At 41.5% G+C, this 16,016-nt stretch overlaps 1 protein-coding gene across 1 annotated transcript in view; it reads right to left on the bottom strand.

Annotated features, from left to right (window-relative positions):
- Window positions 1–15,728, bottom strand: part of LOC136878871 (toll-like receptor 4) — a 314,995-nt gene extending 299,267 nt beyond the window's left edge. The window contains exon 1 of the mRNA XM_068228824.1: window positions 15,617–15,728. Coding sequence (XP_068084925.1) covers window positions 15,617–15,626 — 10 coding nt within the window. The 5' untranslated portion in view covers window positions 15,627–15,728. The remainder of the gene's footprint in view (window positions 1–15,616) is intronic.
- Window positions 15,729–16,016: the final 288 nt, after the last annotated feature.

The raw sequence follows: 16,016 nt of genomic DNA, 5'->3' as shown, positions 1-16,016 counted from the left end.
AGCGTGGCCTTAACTGAGGTAGAGCTGAAGCACTTGCGTGGTGCGAAAATGGGAACCACGGGAAACTATATTCAGGACTCCAACAGTGGGTATGTATGTATGTATGTATGTATGTATGTATGTATGTATGTATGTATGTATGTATGTACACTTAAGAAAATGGAAATTGCAACACCATGAAGGCATTGGTCGTTTGTGTTGATTTTCAAGACATGGAACGATGCCATGTAGGTAAGTAAACGATCAAAGTTTCAGACCCATTGGATTGTTGCTACAGGTCTCCCCATGTGATTGGTCGCGGAGGAATCAACTCCAGTATACGGACTCCGGTGTAGCGTAGTTGACTTGCAGTCTGTGCAGTGACCTGTTGCCCGTCAAACATGCCTCGACAACAGAGAAGAGCACGCTATCAACAACTGTCGCCGTTTGAGAGGGCTCAGATAATTGGGCTGTGTGAGTCTGGATTATCGCTAAGGACTGTCGCTGCATGTGTTGACCGACAGGCATCTACGGTACAACGTGTATGGCAGCAGTGGTCAAATGAAGGTACCCACACTCGTAGACCTGGCACAGGCCCAGCGCGACAGACAACTGTGAGAGAGGATCGCCGCATCATTCGGATGGCCCGGATGGAACCCCATGCAACAGCAGCGCAAATTCGAGTAGCTGTTGCACCCCACGTTACACAACAAACAGTTGGTAATCGCCTGCGTGGAGCAGGCTTTCGAGCCCGTGTCCCTGCAGAAGGTGTTCCATTGACCCCACAACAGCGACGTGTAAGGCTGGTCTGGTGTCGAGAAAGATCGGCGTGGGTTGACAAATGGCATGGGGTCGTCTTTAGTGATGAATCGAGCTTCTGTCTTGCCCGCAGTGATCGCCGGAATCGTGTGCGCCGACGTACCGGGGAGAGATCTTATTGTCGAGAGGCACACAGGGCCAACACCAAGCATTACGGTATAGGGAGCTATTGGCTTTAATGTGAAATATCAATTAGTGCTTGTTGAGGGCACTATGACTGCTCGACAGTACGTTGATAGGGTACTCAATTCAGTGGTTGTCCCTATGATGGCAAACATTGCTAATGGGATGTTTCAGCAGGACAATGCCCGGGTTCACACTGCACGCATCTCCAGAGAAGCTCTTCACGACATCACAACCTTAGAATGGCCCGCCAGATCCCCGGACCTCAGTCCTATTGCGCATGTGTGGGACATGATGGGCCGACAACTGGCCAACCGGCCTCAGCCACCCACAACTCTGGAACAACTGACCCGTGCAGCGCAGCAAGCATGGGCCACAATTCCTCAGGAAGCGATCCAGGGCCTTATTGACTCCATGCCTCGACGAATTCATCAATGTATTGCAGCTCGTGGTGGGCACATCCTGTATTGATTGTTGTCCAAACTTGCTTTCAGAGGGACTTGAAAGTGTAAGCATCGAATCACAACCGAACACTCGCCCTGCATGTTCAATTGCAGCAATGTAGCACCACTCCTTCTGGGTGTTACAATTTCCATTTTCTTCAGTGTATGTATGTATGTATGTATGTATGTATGTATGTATGTATGTATGTATGTATGTATGTATGTATGTATGTATGTATGTATTCTTTCCGTTTATTCTCAGCATGCCCCATAACATGAGAGTAATAGCTCATGCTTTGAGTAATCATATTACAAATGTAAATTAGTTTTTTAATTACATGTGAGATACATCCTTAAATCGATGGCTGTTGTGTATGACGTACATAAGTAAACAAAATAATAATGTGAACAAAACTTTTTTTTAAAAATAGTTGTTCAAATACAATTGAGTTCGTGAAACGTAAGAAATGTTTAAAATAATTTTTCACTAACCTACGTTTGCTCACTGGCCATGACTCTATAACTAAAATATCTTTAATTAAAACGCTTCTTTCTCTCTCAAGTAACTATGTATGTATGTATGTATGTATGTATGTATGTATGTATGTATGTATGTATGTATGTATGTATGTATGTATGTATGTATGTATGTATGTATGTATGTATGCGAGGATTGATTGATTGATTGATTGATTGATTGATTGATTGATTGATTGATTGATTGATTGATTGATTGATTGATTGATTGATTGATTGATTGATTGATTGATTGATTGATTGATTGATTGATTGATTGATTGTATTGACCCAGGTTATTTATGAAGCCCAGTATGAACATCCTTCTCAACTAAGGCTTCGTTCACATGTCCCACTTTGCAACTACAAAACGATGGTTCTTGAGTGATTCAGCTGTGGTTTCAATCGGCTACTCTTCAACACAATTACGTGGTTCTTTGGGGTTATTTGAAGTTCGTATCGATCACAAACTTTCCGTCCACTCTACACCCGTAAGTAAACAGTACTGAAATGGATTTCGAAGAGGAAGCAGTTCTGTGGTTTTTGTTACGTCGACGAAGAGTTTATTGGATTCATCCTATTATAGAAAACAGGAACTTTCGCCTTTGCTATAAGGAGCAGTTGTATAGTCTCAAATGTTTGGTAAGTTGCGTACCTCTTCAATAAACAATTCCATATTAAAGGCACCACTTTCATTCGCCATTTTGCAGTAGCACTAGGCAAGAGTGTAAAGAATGCGATACGCGCCCCCGCTACCAAAATAAAATTCGGGGCCCCTCAAATAAAATGTAAGAACCTATGAATAAATAATATAAATTTAATTATAACACGTAGAAGTAATGCGATATACAGTATCGTCAAGTTAAAAAAAAATAATTTCGTGTGGCTATTTCTAGCCGAGTGCAGCCCTTGTAAGGCAGACCCTCCGATGAGGGTGGGCGGCATCTGCCATGTGTAGGGAACTGCGTGTTATTGTGGTGGAGGATAGTGTTAAGTGTGGTGTGTGAGTTGCAAGGATGTTGGGGACAGCACAAACACCCAGCCCCCGAGCCATCGGAATCAACCAATAACGGTTAAAATCCCCGACCCGGCCGGGAATCGAACCCTGGACCCTCTGAACCGAAGACCAGTACGCTGACCATTCAGCCAACGAGTCGGACATCGTCAAGGTATATAAACAAAGGGATTATTCGTTGTCTTAAGATTATTAAAAATAGTTTTTAATAGCCGTGGTTTAACGGCTGAGCTGCTCAACTGGCAACCATGCACCACTTAGATGTTCGAACTTAACTTTAATTACTTTCATTTTTTAGTAACTATAGAACTATACTCTTTAATCGATACCGAAGTCTCGGTTATAATAATTCATTCGATTACAAATAAATAATGAAAAACTGTTCTAATAAAGTTTCAAAATATCAAACCGCAGAACTGATAAGCCTAATTTATTATTAACTTCTTGCAGAGAGACCTCGTTCGAAACTGAGTTGACTTATTGCTAGTACAGTAGCGATCACAAGAAATCCGGGTGGAAAAGGAAACAGGTAGGCCTAACGTTTGGGCGAATATTTTGGTCAACCCTAAGGATGAAGGAGAAGTAACCAAGGCAACGTCACATTTGTTTGTTCGTCTTCCAGGAGGTGTGGTTTGCGACGTTGTGCACTCAGAGGTCACTCCCAACTTCATTTTATTCGGGAACTGATTAAGATATTTCTATGGTTAAACGTTCTGGCTATACCAGCTTTTCCTAATCAAGGAAAACACTTAATTAACTGTAATTTAATTGCGAAGAAGTGTGCACGATGTAATCCCACCCCAATATATGGCATTTAATTATTTGATCAGCGCTGACAATAACTTCATAGGAACGGTTTTCCAAACGGCCTTGCGTCTCTGATAATCATAATTATTTAATGCCAGGTTACTTTACTTTGGCTTTTGAGGATATTATTATTATTATTATTATTATTATTATTATTATTATTATTATTATTATTATTATTATTATTATTATTATTATTATTATTATTACACTGACTGACAGAGCAAATGCAACACCAAGAAGGAGTGGTTCGAAAGGGATGAAAGTTGGGAAAAAAACAGAGACGGCACGGACGAATAATTGATGTTTATTTCAAACCGATATGCAGGTTACACAATGCGCACGGCATCGACTCAGTAGGATGTAGGACCACCGCGAGCGGCGATGCACGCAGAAACACGTCGAGGTACAGAGTCAATAAGAGTGCAGATGGTGTCCTGAGGGATGGTTCTCCATTCTTTGTCAACCATTTGCCTCAGTTGGTCGTCCGTACGAGGCTGGGGCAGAGTTTGCAAACGGCGTCCAATGAGATCCCACACGTGTTCGATTGGTGAGAGATCCGGAGAGTACGCTGGCCACGGAAGCATCTGTACACCTCGTACAGCCTGTTGGGAGATGCGAGCAGTGTGTGGGCGGGCATTATCCTGCTGAAACAGAGCATTGGGCAGCCCCTGAAGGTACGGGAGTGCCACCGGCCGCAGCACATGCTGCACGTAGCGGTGGGCATTTAACGTGCCTTGGATACGCACTAGAGGTGACGTGGAATCATACGCAATAGCGCCCCAAACCATGATGCCGCGTTGTCTAGCGGTAGGGCGCTCCACAGTTACTGCCGGATTTGACCTTTCTCCACGCTGACGCCACACTCGTCTGCGGTGACTATCACTGACAGAACAGAAGCGTGACTCATCGGAGAACACGACGTTCCGCCATTCCCTCATCCAAGTCGCTCTAGCCCGGCACCATGCCAGGCGTGCACGTCTATGCTGTGGAGTCAATGGTAGTCTTCTGAGCGGACGCCGGGAGTGCAGGCCTTCTTCAACCAATCGACGGGAAATTGTTCTGGTCGATATTGGAACAGCCAGGGTGTCTTGCACATGCTGAAGAATGGCGGTTGACGTGGCGTGCGGGGCTGCCACCGCTTGGCGGCGGATGCGCCGATCCTCGCGTGCTGACGTCACTCGGGCTGCGCCTGGACCCCTCGCACGTGCCATATGTCCCTGCGCCAACCATCTTCGCCACAGGCGCTGCACCGTGGACACATCCCTATGGGTATCGGCTGCGATTTGACGAAGCGACCAACCTGCCCTTCTCAGCCCGATCACCATATCGCTCGTAAAGTCGTCTGTCTGCTGGAAATGCCTCCGTTGACGGCGGCCTGGCATTCTTAGCTATACACGTGTCCTGTGGCACACGACAACACGTTCTACAATGACTGTCGGCTGAGAAATCACGGTACGAAGTGGGCCATTCGCCAACGCCGTGTCCCATTTATCGTTCGCTACGTGCGCAGCACAGCGGCGCATTTCACATCATGAGCATACCTCAGTGACGTCAGTCTACCCTGCAATTGGCATAAAGTTCTGACCACTCCTTCTTGGTGTTGCATTTGCTCTGTCAGTCAGTGTATTATTATTATTTAGCATTTAGCCTATATTGACGAAAATTAGGGTTATTCTTTCTTACATTGGTTGAGCGCGATGTCATTTGATAATGAAGTCATAGTCGAGACCGCTAACATTTTAGCCAGACTTCGCACACAAGAATTACAAAGAAACTGGAGAATTTGACCCTCAATGAGTTGACATACACACTACATCTGTTGCCTTGAAGGAGCCGTGTGATTCCTCCCTTCATTCCCCTCTCCCTTCATTGTCGAGCATGTGGGACGTGTGGGCAGTCGCGGAAGCAAGTACGAGTACCTTTCCCTCCGCATGTGTTTCATTCATGCTATATATCCTCGTACTTCGTTTTCACTACCTCCCCTCACTCTTCAGATGTGTGCATGTGTTAATGCGTCTAATGCAGAGGCAGCCAAACACGCCGGTGTGCTTTTGGCGCAGACGACCTTGCAGTGATGGTGGGGAAGACTACATGTCTGTCTCTCTCTCGCTCGCCTTCGTCCTCCCGTACAGCCTGTGCTGTGGCGATGGTCAACTGGTCGCGGTGTGGTGCACCTTATCTTTCTAGCTGTAGGCCACTTGACGTTATTTGATCGCAGGGATTACTAACGTTGAACTATGGCTAGCGCTTAAAAGAAAAGGAGAAGTGGAAGTGCGACGTCGTTAAGAAAGAGTGGGAACAATTGTTTTTCATCCCGCACAATGGAAATACGATGTGTCTTATATGCCAATGTGCTGTTGTTTGCTTGCGAAAATTTTCACTGGAGCGGCATTTCAATCGGAAATATCAGCAGGAATTTGGGGCTGTCGAGGGCGCAGAGCGTCAACTTAAATTTAATGAGTTGAAATCAACGCTAGAAGTAGGCACTGCACTCGTAAGTATCTCGTTTTCTTGCAACTGCTGGTTGTTTTAATTACATTGTGATGAATTGGATTTCGTATTTTTAACAGTATGGTTTTGAATTGACAGGAACTTGGAATTTCGAATCCGACCTTACGAGCTAGCTACAAGATTGCTTTGCGAATAGCTAAAAACGCCAGGCTTTCTGCAGAAGGGGAGTTTGTAAAAGGATGCCTAACCGATGCCGCGAAACAGCTATGCCCGTTGGAAGTTCAGCAGTTCCAGAATATTTCACTGTCGTCTCAAACAATAGCGCGCCGCATTGCCGACTTAGCTGAGGATGTCCAAAGACAATTACTGGAACGATATGTCAAGTTCATTTCATATTCAATTGCCTTGGATGAATCGACGGACATCACGGACGTAGCGCAACTGGCTGTTTTTATGCGGGGCGTCGATAGTGAACTTAAAGTTACGGAGGAGTTGTTAGACATCATACCGCTCAAAGACACAACAACAGACGAAGATATTCATCAGGCTGTGGAGGACGCTATTGACTCTGTGAGTTTGCAGCGGCAACGCTTGTTTTCTGTAACACAACTGACGGTGCGCCATCCATGCGGGGGTCGAAAATAGGTTTTATTACTCGTCTTCAAGCTACGTTTGATAGTGTCAACGTGAAGTTGTACGCAATACACTGCTTTATTCATCAGGAGACACTTTGCGCGAAAGCAGCAAAACTCGGTGACGTTATGCAAGTGGTAGTTCGCATTGTAAATTTAGTTCGGCAGCATGGTCTGAATCATCACCGATTCAAAGAATTTCTAGCGTCTGTAGATGCCAAATATTGTGATGTGCCCTACTATTGTGAAGTTCTTTGTTAGTTGCTTTACGTCGCACCGACACAGATAGGTCTTATAGCGACGATGGGATAGGAAAGGTCCAGGAGTGGAAAGGAAGCGGCCGTGGCCTTAATTAAGGTACAGCCCCAGCATTTGCCTGGTGTGAAAATGGGAAACCACGGAAAACCATCTTCAGAGCTGCCGATAGTGGGGTTCGAACCTACTATCTCCCGAATACTGAATACTGGCCGCACTTAAGCGACTGCAGCTATCGAGCTCGGTACTATTGTGAAGTGAGATGGCTCAGCAGAGGTGAAGTATTGCGCAGGCTTTTTTTGTTTTAAGAGCGGAAATCAGTCTATTCATTGACATGCTTGGTAAGCGAGAGCCGAAACTTTCTGATACGCATTAGATAGCAGACCTAGAGTTTCTGACCGATATTACAGGGCACCTCAATGATTTAAATGTGTCAGTACAAGGTAGGGATCACCTGCTTACAAATTTATGTGACAAAATTTTGGCGTTTAAATTGAAGCTGCAGTTGTGGAAAGCCCAATTAGAAATCAGGAATACAGTGCATTTTCCATAATTGGAATCCGTCCGCGAAGAAGCCGACTTTGACCAGTACGTGCGTGTTATTGAGGACTTGCAGAAAGAGTTTTCTACCAGATTTCTAGAACCTGCAAAACTTCCCAACCTGTTTTCGATTTGTTTGTCAAGCCATTTTCAATCACTGTAACTGAGGTTCCACACGAGTTTCAAATGGAGCTTATTAATTTGCAATGTAGCACTAGACTTAAGGATATTTTTAGCTCTGTGAAAAATTTGCCCGATTTCTACGCAAAATTACCGCAGCAAGAATATCCAAATTTGCACAGGCAGGCTGCACAGGTGTTATCAATGTTTGGAGCAACGTATGTCTGTGAAACTTTTTCTCTGCATTGAAACTAACAAAATCACGGCATCGCGCTCTTATGTCTGCCGATAATCTGCGAAACAGCCTCTGGTTGATTATCTCACAAGCAATCGTACCGAACATTGAGCATATTGTAAATATGAAAACAAATGGACAACAAGGAAAATAAACATGTGACCAAAACTGCATTGTCATAAAATATGAGTCCCATGCTACCTTATCAATATTGCTGATTGTTTTAATTCTGGCCACCTCGTGATGTAGCGGCTGGCATGCTTGGATGTTGCCCTGAAGGTCCGGGTTTGAATCCCGGCACTGCCCAGACATGTACTTCTGGTCTGTGGGCTGGAATTGGGTACACTCTGCCTCATCAGGCAAAACTGAGTAGAGGTGGGTTCGATTCCCATCGCAGCCATCTCGGACGTAGTTTTCCGTGGTTTCCCACGTCTACTCCAGGCACATGCCGGGATCGCTCCTAAAGTACGGGCGCGGCCGCCTCCTTCACAGCCCTCACCTGGATTACAAATACACACACGAATACAGCCAGCACAATCACACAGATTATCAGACAAATTCTATACACACACCCACGTACACGGGGCTACATGACCACGATGTCGCAAAGCCACAACATCAATCAACAACAACAACAACAACAAAATATTTTAATGCTCAGCACGTATTCTTCAAGTGCTGGTACGTGGAGAACTACGCGAACAAAATGTACATGTTTCGGACAACCAACACATTGGAAGAACAGTTGTTTGTTTACATTACGTCTGGTGTGAAGGCGATCTCAACTTGACTCGGTCCAACGCGCTGGTAGTCAGGACAGGCAGCCCCACCACGAAAAGCAGAAATCAGCTTGCTGGAGTGCGGTGCAGCGCAGCTGGCACGCCGAACGTGCAAAGGCTGGATGCCCCTGGTCTAATGGTTGTGACCAGTGAGAGAGAGTGTGTAAGCAGGCACTGGGTGGTTCTGAGGGCTGTACTGATTTCTTGCCTGAAATGAATATTTTTGGCCACGAGATACTAAAGGTTTCGAGTGTATAACTTCTTGTTGGCATTATACATTGTTGTCCAATAAATGTGTGACAAAAGTTAAATGTTCAGCAAAATTTGAGCATAATATGATCTCAAGTGCTCTACACATCAACAAAGTATCATTTTCTAACTGAAATATGATATATTGGGTGTCGCAGTATTGGGAGAGACGCATGTGTGCTGTGTTACACTCTGTACAATAAAATACTCAACGTGCAAGTTTTTATAAAATCGATTGATTCTACAAAATCGACTGACCATTTCTGTGTAGAGTGACATTAGGCTATATATATATATATACTAGCAAGATACCCGTGCTTCGCTACGGTATTATACTGAAATTTATAATTGAATGCTTATTGTTTTAGATATATAATCCGCCGAAATTCGCGGTCTGACTCGTTTTCTGCGAGAACCCACCAAAATTCCCGATCTGATTAGTTTTCTATTAGATTACGGCATGTTTCCTCCCATTTTCCAATCTTCTTTTCCAGCAATCGATTTCGTACTTCCCGGGCTAGGCTCAGGTATTCCTCCCGGTCAGTTGGGTCCGTAAATCTTTGCCATCTTGTCCTATAATCATTTTTAATATAGATAAAATCCTTCAGGAGATTCGGCGTGGTGTCATATTGGGTGCCTAGAAGGCACTGAACCCGCGGCCGGACCGCATTCTTAGTCATTACCCGTCCAGGAGCCGTTTCCAGCGCGGTCCGCACATTTGACGACGGTCCGGAACATTATTATTATTATTATTATTATTATTATTATTATTATTATTATTATTATTATTATTATTATTATTATTATTATTATTATTATTATGTGTTGCTGGAATGGATGATGACAGGAAAACCGGAGTATCCGGAGAAAAACCTGTCCCGCCTCCGTTTTGTCCAGCACGAATGTCACATGGAGTGAACGGGATTTGAACCACGGAACCCAGCTGTGAGAGGCCGGCGCGCTGCAGAGGATCCTTATAAGTACATTAAAAACAGTAAAATCAATTGGTCTCACCTCCCTTCTACACCCCACGGCCGTTAAGTTTATTTACCGGCACCCCCCTCCCCCCAAAAAATTAAAAGAAGGCTTGTTTCTTATGTTTAAAGAAGATTTCAAACACCACTGTTCACGTCTATTACCTTCAGTTTTGAGATATAAGTATCCCCATAAAAATAATTTACTTTTTTCACTTCATTTCACACTACTCCCCCCCCCCCCCCCCCCCTAAGTGAATTTTCCCGCAAAATATACTTGTTTCTTTAATAGTAAAGGATCTTCTAAATACCAATTATCACGACTCTAACTTCTTCAGTTTTTGATTTATGTGTCCTCATGAAAGGAATTCAACTCCTTTACACTCCCGCCCTCCAAGATGGTTTCCCCCAAAACGCGTTTTTCTTTGTTTTTAAAGGAGATCCAAATACGAATTTTCACGTCTGTAACAACTTTAGTTTTTATTAGATGTATGTATTCTCATTCAATTAATTCAATTAATTTTTCAATTCTTTCACCCCCCCCCCCCCTTCATTGGATTTTCCGAGAATACGTGTTTCTTTATTTTTAAAGCAGATTGCAAATATCAAATTTCACGTCTGTAACATCTTCATTTTTGAGATATCAGTAGCCTAATTAAAAGAATTCAACACCATTTTCAGTCACTTTTACCCCCCCCCCCCCGCCTCCACCCAAGTGGTATTTCCGAAAGCTAAAAATACACGTTTCTTTATGTTTAATAGAGATAAAAAATACCATTTTTCACTTCTGTAACATGTTAAGTTCTTTGAGATAAGCTGTAAAAATTCTCATTTTAAAATTTCACCCCTTTTGAGTTCCCCTTAAGTGGAGTTTCCAAACACAAATCACCTATGTTTCTTTAGATTTACAGGAGATTACAAACACCCACTTTTTACGTCTGTAACATTTTACGTTTACAGGATATAGTCTTTCAAAAATTCACCCAATTTGTCACTCCTGTTTAACCGCCATTAATTGGATTTTCCAAAACTAAAAAATACGTGTTTCTTTATTTTTAAAGGAGATACCATATACATATTTTCAGTTCTGTAATATCTTTCGTTTCTGAGATATATATATCCTCATTAAAGGCATTCAACCCATTTTTCACCCTTTTACACCCCTCCTATTGGGATTTACAGGAAACAAAAAATACGTTTTCCTTTATTTTTAGAGGAGATTCTAACTACCAATTTTTACATCTGTAAATTTTAAAGTATTAAGATGTATACACACTCATTTTAAAAAATTTACCCTCCCCCCTTTTTACCCCCCAATATTTGGATTTTCCAAAAACGAAAAAATACGTGTGTTTATTTAGTTTTAAAGGAGATTCTAAATACCAATTTTCACATATATAACCTTTAAACATTTTGAGATAGATACACTCATTTTAAAATATTACTCCCTTTTCACCCCCCCCTAAATTGGATTTTCCAGAAACAAAAAAATACGTGTTTCTTTATTTTTAACGGAGATCCCAAACACCAATTTTCAGGTCTGTAATATCTTCAGTTTCTGATATATATAAGTAGCCTCATTAAAGGCATTCAACCACTTTTTAGCCCCTTTTCACTCCTATTGCGATTTTCCGAAAACAAAAAAATACGTGTTCCTTTATTTTTAATGAATGTTCTAAATACCCATTTTTACATCTACAAACTTGAAAAGTTTGGAGATATAGATTCACTCATTTTAAAAATTCACCCCCTTTTCACCCTTCCATTAATTGGATTTTCCAAAAACAAAAAATTACGTGTTTCTTTATTTTTAAAAGAGATCAAAAGTACCAATTTTCAGGTCTGTAATATCTTCAGTTTCTGAGATATAGGTACCTGTATCCTGATTAAAGGCATTCAACCCATTTTCACCCTTTTTCACCCCTCCTATTGGGATTTTCTGAAAACAAAAAAATACGTGTTTCCTTATTTTTAAAGAAGATTCTAAATACCAACTTTTACATCTGTAACCTTTTAAAGTTTTGAGACATAGAGCAACTCATTTTAAAATTTCACCCCCGTTTTCACCCCCTTAGCGAAGGAATATCCAAAAATCCTCTCTTAGCGAGCACCTACGTCTTAATATGAATATATCCCCAAAATTTCATCTCTTTATGTCCAGTAGTTTTGGCTCGGCGATGATGAATCAGTCAGTCAGTCAGTCAGTCAGTCAGTCAGTCAGGACAAGTTATTTTATATATATAGATATTCCTTTTATTTATTTGCGAGTAGTCTGCGGGGCCCCTTAAAGGCCCGGGCCCGCCTGCATTGCAGGCCCTGCAGGACCTAACGTTACGCCCGTGGCACTAGAACGGAAATACACATCACCGACTGGAAACGAAGTGAACAGATGTGCGCGAGGTTCGCAGCACTATCACTGACGTGTGTTTGGCGTGTCGCTCGTGTGAATTACGTTCGACCACTGTCAGTGACGTTTATGTGGGTGATATCGTTCACAGATTGCGACAGTGTAGTGTGTGGTATGCGTGAAAGCAATATTGCATTTCCATTAGAGACCGCCCCCAGCCAACCATTGTTGTGTGGTTGTGGTGTGGTTGCAAAGTGGTACGTGTGAAGACACACTCAAACAGCTGATGGAGAGAGAAATGGATGTGTCTAGCTGAAGAAAATTTATTGGTACAACTGATCCTTATCTCACGTGCGTCAGTGACAGTTGTGATGGAAGACAAACAGAATAATTCTGTCTGAATGATAACAGTGATATGCAACGATTTTGCTAAAGAGAAACTGTTTATATTTTTCAGTCCCTCCTCCCCCTAAGGTTAGTTACAAAGCCATCATATGTAGTTAAGTTTCATCACGTACAATAAAAAAATTGAAATTCATGAAAATGTCTAAATACTGAAATTAATACATAATTTACATCAATTAAGGCGCGTCGGCCTCTCACCGCTGGATACCGTGGTTTAAATCTCGGTCACTCCATGTGAGATTTGTGCTGGACAAAGCGGAGGCAGGACAGGTTTTTCTCCGGGTACTCCGGTTTTCCCTGTCATCTTTCATTCCAGCAACACTCTCCATTCTCATTTCATAGCATCTATCAGTCATTAATACATCACTTTGGGAGTGGCGACCCCATCGTACTAATAGCCTATATCTGCTACATTCATTCCATCCCTGACCCGGTCAATGACTGGAAAACAGGTTGCAGGTTTCATTTCATTTACATCAATTAGACTATTATTATTACGTTAAAGCTGGTAATTTAGACATAATGGAATCACTAAAATCTTATGAAACAACTGAAATTAAAAATCATGAACAAATATCACATAATTATTTTTCTTGCTTAAGACTGCACGGACATTCGAAAAAAAACTCAATTGATTTGCACAAATGCCATTCCTTGAAACTTGTAGGTATAAGCCTTAATTGTGTATTCATTTAGTGTGTCATATATCCAGCGCAGTAAATAGATAGTGTTCAGAAAATATGTTGTTCTTTTCTTTATTTTAAATTGAAATTTCTCCAAAAAACGTTAAGTAAAAATTAAAACTAGTGTATTTGATGAATCAGAGATACGCGATCTAATGACGGATCCAAATTATCAGCCTGTCAATGAATGAAACAGAAAAATCTGCATGGCGTTAATTTAAAAGCTTGACAGAAAACTTCCTAGGTAATAGGAAATCTGGAAATTACAAGGAAATTGCCGAGGAAATGTTAGCTAACTTTAAATCTCGAGGTTGTAACATGAGCATGAAACTTAATTTCCTACATAACCATCTTGGTGCACTGAGTGAGAAGCAGAGTGAAGATTTCGTCAAGACATTACGATCGAAATAAGATACAAGGGCAAGTGGAATTAAGCAATGTTAGGGGATTATTGACGGTGCTTAAAGAGGAGAACATCTCAAAGTCACAGCAGGGCATCAAAACGGCACAACATTTTGACCGACAAATTGAACATCTGAATGGCTGTAAGTAAAAGCAAAGCAAAGCAAATCTCCTCGGTACAGGCCATGAAGGCCCTTGGGGGAGTGGAAGGTAAAGGCTTCCACTATTCGTTAACCTCGGCACGTGATGGGGTAGAGTGGTTAGCTCTACGCCCGGCCGCCTTTGCCCCCAGGATTTAACCTGGTACTCATTTTTGGGAATGGCTGTAAGTACTTTTTATTAATATAATTCAATGTTTTATAGTTAATTGTATACACTCAAATTTTATATTGCGTTTAAAAAATAATATAACCTAATTTGACGTTTTTGAAATTATTTATCAAATTTTGAAGTTTATCGTTCTTATTTCTAAATATTACATAAAACGGGACACGATATAAAAAAATCTGAATAAAGACTTGGATTCTACATTCCTCAATACCTAAGCAGTCACTTCAGGTATTTTGTCTTCTTAAATTATATGTATTATTACTTTTTTAAATGATAAACTTTGCCGATTTTGATGCTTTTTTATTTTATTTTCAAAATTACAAAAACAAACCTGACGTGATACAGAGTATTCTGAACACAGATATGGAGTAAGGGCACTTTAATTAACAGGAATCAGTAATATTTTCCCTCGTAGCAAAGAAAAAGTCCTCCTCTGTGGTGTAGTGGTTAGTGTTATTAGCTGCCACGCCTGGAGGCCCGGGTTCGATTCCCGGCTCTGCCACGAAATTTGAAAAGTGGTACGAGGGCTGGAACGGGGTCCACTCAGTCTCGGAAGGTCAACTGAGTAGAGGTGGGTTCGATTCCCACCTCATCCATCCTGAAAGTGATTTTCCATGGTTTCCCACTTCTCCTCCAGGCAAATGCCGGGATGGTACCTTACTTAAGGCCACGGCCGCTTCATTACCTCTTCCTTGTCTCTCCCTTCCCATCATCCCATCCCCCACCAAGGCCCCTGTTCAGCATAGCAGGTGAGACCGCCTGGGCGCGAGGTACTCGTCATCCTCCCCAGTTATATCCCCCGACGTAGAGTCTGAAGCTCCAGGACACTGCCCTTGAGGCGGTAAAGGTGGGATCCCTCGCTGAGTCCGAGGGAAAAGCCATCCCTGGAGGGTAAACAGATTTAAAATAATAATAATAATAATAATAATAATAATAATAATAATAATAATAATAATAATAATAATAATGATAATAATAATAATAATAATATTAATGATAATAATAATCATAAGAAGAAGAAGAAGCAAAGAAAAAATGAAATGCATATCAGTGTAATTAAACCAGAAAATATACATTTGTGTCCTCGCCCCGAGGAGGTGCAGCTCCTTGAAGGCGCACTCGCAATGGACGTGAGCAGAGTGTACTTCTTTAACAATATTCCAGTTCTCTTGCCAATCTTAAATTTCTAGTAGTATCGGAAATCGAACCTCGGCCTCTGAGGATGGTATCTAATAGTGCTTAGCGTTACACAGCGAGGTAGACAACACATAATTTCATCCCTTGATAGATGAATCACTTTAAGTACGCGTTGAAGTTAGTACTTGATTAGTTTTTATTTCGAACACGTACAAACTACCTAGTTGGAAGGAAGCCATTACACGAGCAGGTGAGTGAAGTTCGTAATCAAGATGAAGTAGCCTGTCTGTCAAAGTTTGTGTTTAGCAATAACAATTACTCTGAGTAAAGGGCATTCTCTGAAAGTTTTAATAATTTTAGTTTAAAACTTACCCTGTTTCATGAAACAGAAGAAGCAGCTAGGAGAATAAGGAATGTCGTTAGCACATTTAAGACAGTTGACGGAAGGTATTGCAATTCTTTCTCAGACACACATATTACAGAGTGAACGATAAAGCGGTAAGATAAGGTTTGTTATCAGAAGACGTTTCGGCGAGATATCATGAAATTCCAGTCATCACATACACTGTATTTTGCCGCGCGAATTATGGAAGTAGGCTATGCATCAACTACGGTATTTTCATTCTGGCTCAAATATTAGAGTATATTATTATTATTATTATTATTATTATTATTATTATTATTATTATTATTATTATTATTATTATTAGGCCTATTATTATTATTATTATTATTATTATTATTATTATTATTATTATTATTATTTGTTTCT

This window comes from Anabrus simplex, chromosome 8, assembly GCF_040414725.1.
Source record: "Anabrus simplex isolate iqAnaSimp1 chromosome 8, ASM4041472v1, whole genome shotgun sequence".
Taxonomy (NCBI): Eukaryota; Metazoa; Arthropoda; class Insecta; order Orthoptera; family Tettigoniidae; genus Anabrus; species Anabrus simplex.
Note: the sequence above shows the minus strand (reverse complement) of the source record. Positions and strands in the feature narration are given on the sequence as shown.